Raw genomic sequence first — 9,025 nt, 5'->3', positions numbered from 1 at the left:
ATGTTTTTGAAAATAAAAACTTTGTTAAAAAAATAACAAACTTGAATTTTCCAAATACATGTGATTAGTTAGTTTAATTTAGAAGGAGTATGAGTAAGTAAGGAAGTGTATATTTTACAAATTGTACCTTAAAAGATCAAAACAACGTTAAATAAAAACACAACATTTAGAATCACACGATTAAAAAGATCAACAGAGGGAGTAATGAATAAAAAGATCAACATTTAGGATGTTATTTTTGTTACTTTTTGTCAACAACATATGTTCTTTTTGTTACTAGAATACCGTGTAATTCTGTTTATGTGCTATCCATAACAGCAAAATCTAAGTTTCAGTAACAAAATAGGAGAAAACTTACTAGTATATAATGATAAGCTATACCTCAACTTCAGATCATCATTAACCGTACTTCACAAATCATCCATTGTTGGAAGATTATTTAGCATCAGTGGCTTTCATAGTCATACCATTCACATGAAAAGGAAGAGAGAAAACTCTCAGTTCTTCACAAGAAGCAAAACAATGGCTGCAAATTTTTATTTACCTGACGACTGTTGGCGATCGGTCTTCACATTCCTCGTAACAAACGACAAAGACGACAATGAAAACAGTCAGACCTTCAAGTCTCTCTCCCTCGTCTCAAAGCAGTTCTTCTCTATCACCAACAGTCTCCGATTCACACTCACTGTATATGATGAAACACGCTTTTTCCTTCCTCGTCTCTTCCAAAGGTTCACGAACCTGGCTTCCCTTGACATTTGTTGCTACAAAGTTGAAATCGATGTTATTCTTCACCAAATCTCTCATTTTCCATTGAACCTCAAATCACTCGTTATCGAATTCCAAGAAACCTTTCCCACAAAAGGGTTGCGAGCCTTCTCACAAAACATTACAACTTTAACCTCTCTCACATGTTCCCACTTTGAATCTCTCGATACATGTGACATGTGCCTCATTGCCGATTGTTTCCCCAATTTGCAGTTGCTTGATTTAAACCATTGTGATGAAGTATCTGAAGAAGGTATTGTTTATGTTTTAATGACATGTCATGGCATTAGACATTTGAACTTATCCCATTGTTTTGGTTTGAAAGTGGAGCTAGATGGATTAATGAACTTTGATGTTCCCCAACTCGAGGTGTTAAACTTGTCACGTACAAGAGTTGATGATAGAGCACTCGGTGTGATTTCCAAGAGTTGTCATGGACTTTTGCGGCTGTTACTGACATCCTGTCACCGTGTTACAGAAAAAGGAGTGAAGCATGTGGTAGAAAATTGCACACAACTAAGAGAGATCAATTTGGATGGTTGTCAAGTGCATCCTAATTTCGCAGTCTCATCATCATTGAGAAAGAATCTTGAACCTATCACTGATTTTATGCCTTCTTTCAATAACCTATTGGTTTAAGTATGAGCAGGAGGATGGTGAGAGGTTTGAAGATACAATCAATAGGTTTCATATGATACGCCATATACTGATATACATACCTCTTGGAAGTAATAATGTACAAGATTTTGTTGCATAAAATCATCTACTAGTGGTTATGGTATTCCTATGCATGTTTGAGTTTCTTTAGAATTTCTTATGACTAATATTATCCATTTCAGAATTTTTTATAACTAATTTTATCCATATTTGAGTCTCAACTGTTTCGTCTCCGTGCTCCAAATAATAGGCTAGGGTTAGGTCTAATTGAAAAGGGGTTCCTGAGTTGGGTGTGAACCTGAGTTTGGAAATTAGATGGTTGTGAGGAATTAATGATTGGTTGTTCTATATTTTGATATTTCTGTTAGCATGCATGGCTTACAAAACTGTGACCCGGGAAGGTTTTGATATGCATTAGGTTGTTTTATGTTCAGTTTTTGATTAATCATTATGTTACTTGATGTTTCTGATTGTGATATGTGTTAGTTTAGTTATTAAACATTCTATTATTGTATGCATTTTGGTTTTTCCTTGGGTAAATTAGAGGGTAGTTTAACTATAATTGGTGAACAATTATTTGGAAATTGACCAAGACCAACTTATTAATCAGCCTTTCCCTCATTAAACGTCCGAATTCACTTTCATTCTACACTACAAATATTAGATAGTGAGCAAGTCAAGAAAGGAAGAAAATTATGTCTTAACATTTTTAGCTTATTTGTAATTGTATTTGTGTATTGTTTTTAAAAACTGTAAACTTAATTTTTTTTTTTTTGTGGTGGCCGGGGTTCGAACCCTGGACCTTGCAACTGAACTAAGCTCACGAGGATAAATTTAATTTATTTAAATTACATTCTGAATATTATGATATAATAATCTACAAATAAAAGTATGTACTTCAAAAGAATTGGTTTGACTTGTTCAACACATCCTCAGTTGTTCCTAAACAAGTGTCAATTACATGAATTAGAAAACACTAAATGAAAGCAACGACAAATAAACCCTTTACTTACTACATGATGGCTAAACAACTTTAAGCATGTAACTCTTTGTCTAGTGGCTAAATTGTTTGTGTTTGTAATACTTGAATTTTTTTTATTTATTTTTTTTCGGTTTGGGTTATGCAACATTTTCCCAGGGTATATTCATATTATATCGAGTCCAACTATACCGTGGACAACTACATAATCTTCTTTAATCGTCTAAAGTTAGACGACGTGACCTTCAACCCTATGACAACTATCATTAAACGCGTTTGTTCGACGAAATTTGTTTGTACTCGAGGTGGATAAAGGACGGGCGCAAGATGAATTCATGTGTTTTATCAAAATTAAATAAGAACTTGTCTACCAGTTAGAACATCAATCAATAAATGTAAAATGAGAATGATCATATTTTAGAGTAGGTTTAGAGGGAATTTTTTGGTATCAATCAATAAATGTTAAATGAGAATGATCATATTTTTACATGTGAACTCAATCACATATAATGCATTCTTTGTGCTTAAAATTGATGAACTTAAGGCGGAATGTTCCAGTTAAGTGAAACTGAACCATGAAGCAACAGCTTATGTTTGTTCTATAAAAGCTGGATGGATTTGGCAGTCCAATCAGGCATAAGGGAATTATATTAATGCATTTTAACAATGTTTTACTTCGAGACCTAATAGTTTAATGAAAGATGTACTTCATGTATGACTTGATATGATATTTTAATCTAGAGATTATAGTTTGTTGTATGTAGAGACAGTTGGCCAGGGGCGGATCCAGACTTTCATTATATGTGGAGCTAAAATTTCTAGGTCCTTAGATTCACTATACTCAATCCAATCATACAAATTAAACCAATTCTTACAAAATCTACGTCTTTGTCTACCATGATCAGACCAAAGGGTAAACGAAATTGCTAGGTTTATAAAGACCTTTTTTAAGGTAAGCTTTACGTACCTCATCTTGGATGTTAGGATGATAGCTTGAAATTAGAGACCTAAGTCCTGGATCCGTTTCCAACAAATTGTAATCAACAACTTGAATACCCTCATTGGCCGAGTTAGGTGTAACTTCATTTTGTGGTTCACTTGGATGTCGAGTATTTGATGGTTCTTGACTAGCCGAAGAACTAGCTTTGTCTCTAGAAAGCACGGGAAAAAATTTCTTCATCCTATAAAAGTAAAACACACAATCATTGTTACAAGTAAGTAACAAGAATATCACTAGTCATTAAATCATAAACAAATACAAAATACATATATATCGGGATACATTATAACAGCTTCATAGAACTCTTTGTCACATTTGATATAGCAGCATTATCAATTGTTCAATAAAAGATGGCTAGTTCAACCATTACAATTCTTAGTATAGTTTTCTACCTTATGTTCATTTCACAAGGTAGTATTTTCTTCCACAATTTTTGTAAATTATTATTCAAAACTGTCATAATTTTTTTTGGTGATTATCTCAGGTTATAGCCTATGTTCATTGAAAGATATTTCAGTAACCCAGTATGAGACAGGAGTAGTGGAGAATAAGCCAGAATGGACTGTATATATCTCCAAAAAATATCATTATGCTCAAAGAAAATTGCTTTTCTGACCCAGCCACTTATTACCATTTCCACTTGTTACCTTTGAGAGAGATTGCAATTTAAGAGAGAAAGGGGAGAGAAAGGGACGTGTTTAGTTACGGTACAGGAAGGAAATTGGAATAGAAAATGAAAGAGAGAGAGAGTGAGACACACATCTGTCTTTTGTTTAATATACCCTCCGATCACTATTATAAGCAAATGTTTGCATTTTAGATTCATTCATTGAATGATGTATGTGACCTACAACAAAGACCATATATATCATTAATTGTTGAATGAACCTAAAGTGTAAACTTTTGCTTATAATAATGATCGGAGGGTATATTTAAAAAAAAAAAAAAAAAAAAAAGGGGGAAAAGCATGTGGAGCTATAGTCCCACATTGCTCCTACATGCATCCGCCCCTGCAGTTGGCCATTATTGCATAATTTTCTTTTTTATTTTTCTCAAACATAGGGGGGATTTATAATTTCTTGAAAAGTGTTATAGAACAAACATGCATATTCTTGTTGCAGCACTATGTGGGCTTGTGCCCCCACTAAAATTTCTATATCATCATGGTTTCATGCTATATTACACTACATATAAATGCATATTACATCCTAAAAATAAAAAAAAAATGCATACTAAATTACATATATACACTAATACAATATCATTTACTTATTTATTTATTATATTTACTCAAAAACAAAGTTCTATCAACCTTCCATACAAATGTTATGGAACCTATTAAACAAAAACGTCTGGCTCTGCATCTCTCAACATCTTCTTTTATGTTAGTTTCATTTTCCTTAATATTAATATGATAATAATGTAATTATATATTATGGAAAAACTTAAGAGGTTTCGAATCAAAATGGGTTATCAAACTATCTATTAAAATTACAAAAACAAACTTTATTTTTTATTAGTCATTTTAATTTTTAAATGCGTCTTTAGTTAGTTAATTTAATCTTTAAATATATATTTCACTAATCAATTTGGTCTATACAATGAATAACAAAACAACCAGTTGAAGATGTGTTCGTAGTTTTAACTAATATTAAATATTTTAGTGACACATCACACATTTAGAGATCAAAATGACTACTCCAGATCAGTATCAACCTATAAATTACTATTGTTTCAGCGTCTAAGTTGTTTAAGATGACCTGCTATAAATTACAATAAGGTTTCCAAATTATTTAAGATGACCTGCTATAAATTTATATATATATATATATATATATATATATATATATATATATATATATATATATATATATATATTGCCCCCACTATTCAAAATTTCTGGCTCCGCCACTGCTTGTAACAATGGATATTATTGTTTATTATTCTTTTTTGCAGGGACACCGCTTCTATTCAGTCAAATTCAATATCATATCCATCGATCTACATTCTTTGTTACTTGGTCACTTTGAGCATCTTGAATTCTTGATCGATTGCTTTTCTCAATTGGCTTTGAAAATTCTCATCCAATTTCAGCGGCCTTTTTCAGCTAGGATTAGCGGTCACTTGAGATCTCAAAACCCATATTCTACCCATCTTTGTTTCACTGAACATTTTATTTTTTAGGAAAAGGGGAAAAAAGTTCAAACTACCCCATTTTGAAAAGATTTAGGGTTCAGAGGTTAGTTACATAAAGGGAAGGTATTAGCACCCTTTATGTCCGTAGTACTCTACGGGAACCTCTTGGTTTTATTTAATTAGTGTGTTATAAACTTGCTTGTTTTGAAAAAATGGAATTGTAAATGATTAAAAAAACAAAGACCTAATTATCTACATTTTATTGATTTGGAAGGACGAGTGTCCTTTGCCTACGTACCCGTGAAGGATCAAAATCACGTAGTTCATGGTAAAAATTGACGTTTGATTGGTTTTGTGTTTTTTATTAGTTTTGAAAAAAGTTTTAAAATAAAAAGCCAAGTGGCAAATAAGAATTGGTTTGTATTTTTTATATTGAAAGAAAATAGACTTAAAGTAGAATTAAAATTGTTTTGAAATTTCATTAAGAAAGAAAATAAAAAGAACGATCACTTGATCTTGGATCAAGGTTTATTATGAAAATATTTTTTGTTATTTTGATTATTTGCATGTTTTTGAATAATGAATAATTATAGAACTAAAATTAAAACTATCGGAGCAAGAAAATAAAAACGTAGGCACTTCGTGGTGATGTTGGATGACCACAAAGACCATTAACCTAAACTATAGAGCATAAAAAAAATAAAGCATATACACACACACGCACACATGCATGATTTACATTAAGCCTAGTATACATTATAAAGTCTGCGGAAAATAAATATGCATGATAAAATTATTTTAAGCCTAAATATACATTCTAAGGTCCGTGCGATGAAAGTAAATGACATAAAATAAATATACACAAATGAATGATAAATATGCAGCCTAATCTAATAAACATAAAAATAATAAAGTGCAAAGGAAATAAAAAATGCAAGAAAAATTAAAATGCATGAAGAAAGAGGGATAAAAAAAATGAGATGCAAAAAGGGTCACCAGGTTCTCTTTACGATGGAATCTCTAACTTTGAAGAGCAGCTACGGTCTTGCAATTGTAATGGAATAGAACAGCTCCGGCAACCACCTGATTATTGATGGAAACTTTAAAAAAGAATGAGTGCTGCATGCGACAATACAAGAATTAGCAATAGCAACTTGAATCGAATCGCATAGCAGCAAAAATAAACACCATAATATTGAATTGCACAAGGAATAGCAACCGCAAGACAGCAAGTGGTACGGTTATGAATTAATCACACGAGGTAACAAATGACAATAATCAAAGAGGCACATCATATTGAAATAGAACAAACATCAATTGAAATAAAGGAATGGAAACAGTAACCGTGTAATTGAATTCGATACATGATATGGAACTAGGCATCAACAGTAACAATAGCAATCCATAATTGAAATCAAAGTAGCCGCCGCAACAAGAGACAATCACGTAGCAATAACTTGGAAATAAAAGGTAATGGCAATTGAAATAAGGAATATAAATTTAGGGTGCGTTTGTTTCAGCTTTAAAAAAAATAGATTTTGAGTTAAAAGAATCTAGAGATTTTTTTTTTAGAAATTTTTAAAAAAATCTAAAGCTATTTCTGTTTGTCTACTATCATAAAAATCATTTTTTTTGAGATTTGAAACACTACACTTGAGTTCCTTGCATTAAGAAAAAAATAGATTTTGGAAAAGCTACTTGAAATAGATTTTCATTTTGAGGCTAAAAATGATTTTTTTAGCAAAATGGATTTTTTAAAAATCTCAAACAAACACAACAAAAACTAAAAAAAGTGATTTTTTACTCAAAAAAATAGATTTTTTTCAAAAAAAATCCAAAACAAACAGGCCCTTAAATGCACGACAACATGAATATGGAGTGTGTGTATATATATATATATATATATATATAAATATGGCTGCTGGAAATTGTATGAAGAATCAACGGGAATGAATTCAATTAAAGCAACACCGGTAACGTGAATCGCAAAGGATAGTAAAGAAAAACTAAAACTTGAATTAAATTAAATTGAATGAAAACTAATACTATAAATTACCGCAACTAGGGTTCAAAAGAAATAACAAAATAAAAATTGAAACTTAAAAATCAGGGTTATGAAAATTGCGGTAGCTAAAGGTTTTTGGTGTGTGAAAATTGTGTTGTTGGGTAAAATTGTGTTCACTGTTTCTTTTATATGATTAGGACTAGCGTTAGGGTTTGTTAAAAAGAAGCAAAATATTTGTGGCTTGGGGGAGGTGGAAAGCTCGTTTGTTACAGATGAGGCTGAAAGATTAATTTTTGGATTGGAACCTTTTTGGACTTATCAACTAAAAATAAATAATAAAACAAAAAGGATAACTATGCATATTAATAATGTAAATAAAAATAAATAAATAAATAAACAGATAAATACTAAAATTAAATTAAAAAAGTGAAATAAAAATAAAGGTAATGAATGATAATAAAAAATGAAAAATAAAAGATGGAAACGAATTAAAATAAAAAAAAAATTAAAAGGACTAATAGTAATAAAAAAAAAGTGAGAAGAAGGCCCGACTCAGAACAAAAATGAGGTCCTCTCTGCCGAATCTTTCTCTGAAAAGTCAAAGACTTAATCAGGGTCAAAGGGCGTATGAATGTAGGTCCTTAGGTCAAAAATTGGGGTATGACACATGTGCTGCCAGGAGGAGTACCTCCAGGACCGTTGGAATGCAGCAGCTCAATAATAAGGAATCCTAGGACTTTTATTTTGCTTTATTTTGTTAGGCCATTAGGATATGGACAGCTGTCCCATAACCATAGAACAAGTGTAATACCTACTGTGTTATAAATAGAGGTAACAAATGAATGAAGGCAAGAAATAATTTTATCAGAAATTCTCTCTTTCCCCTAGACTTTTCCCAATCCCAAGGGAAATTTATTCTCTTTGCATTTTATTCCTATCAATTGGTGCTCTCGTTACTTGATATCATGCCTCCTAGACAACAAATCCCAGGTGAACCCCCCACAACCCAACAACTACAAGAATCCATCCTTCAACTCACAGCAGCCTTTACAAATTTCAGAACCACACAAGACCAAAGACATGAAGAATTCCTCCACTCCCTTACAAATCTTAGAGTCACACAAGACCAAAGAAATGAAGATTTACTCAACTCCCTGCAAACGTTACAGTCACAAATTCCACAACCCACACAAAACTCACCTCTCCTTTCCCAAACCTCACAAGACCAAACACTCAAACCACCTAAACTACGACTCACCCCCTTTGACGGAACAAACCCATTCGACTGGATCTTCCAAGCCGATCAGTTCTTCACTCATTACTCTATCCCTCAACACCAACTCCTGAATCACATCGCGAGCTATATGGTTGGCGAAGCGCTCGCGTGGTACCAGTGGATGTACCACAACCACCTCATTTCAACCTGGGAAGCTTTCACTTGATCCTTGGAGGTTCGTTTTGGTCCCTCTGCTTATGAGAA

General features: G+C 32.3%; 1 protein-coding gene across 1 annotated transcript; it reads left to right on the top strand.

Moving 5' to 3' along the window:
- Positions 1–522: 522 nt before the first annotated feature.
- Positions 523–1,407, top strand: LOC146917520 (F-box protein At1g47056-like). The gene has a single exon (XM_085717271.1). It carries the CDS (start codon positions 523–525, stop codon positions 1,405–1,407), a length of 885 nt encoding a protein of 294 aa, XP_085573397.1.
- Positions 1,408–9,025: the final 7,618 nt, after the last annotated feature.

Source organism: Medicago sativa, chromosome 6, assembly GCF_051527215.1.
Source record: "Medicago sativa cultivar Bolivia chromosome 6, Bolivia_mono, whole genome shotgun sequence".
Taxonomy (NCBI): domain Eukaryota; kingdom Viridiplantae; phylum Streptophyta; class Magnoliopsida; order Fabales; family Fabaceae; genus Medicago; species Medicago sativa.
The sequence above is the reverse complement of the archived record's forward strand: the minus strand, read 5'-3'. Positions and strand labels throughout refer to the sequence as shown.

Coding starts and splice junctions, on each gene's coding strand:
- LOC146917520 (XM_085717271.1), top strand. CDS start 523: ATGGCTGCAAATTTTTATTTACCTGACGACTGTTGGCGATCGGTCTTC.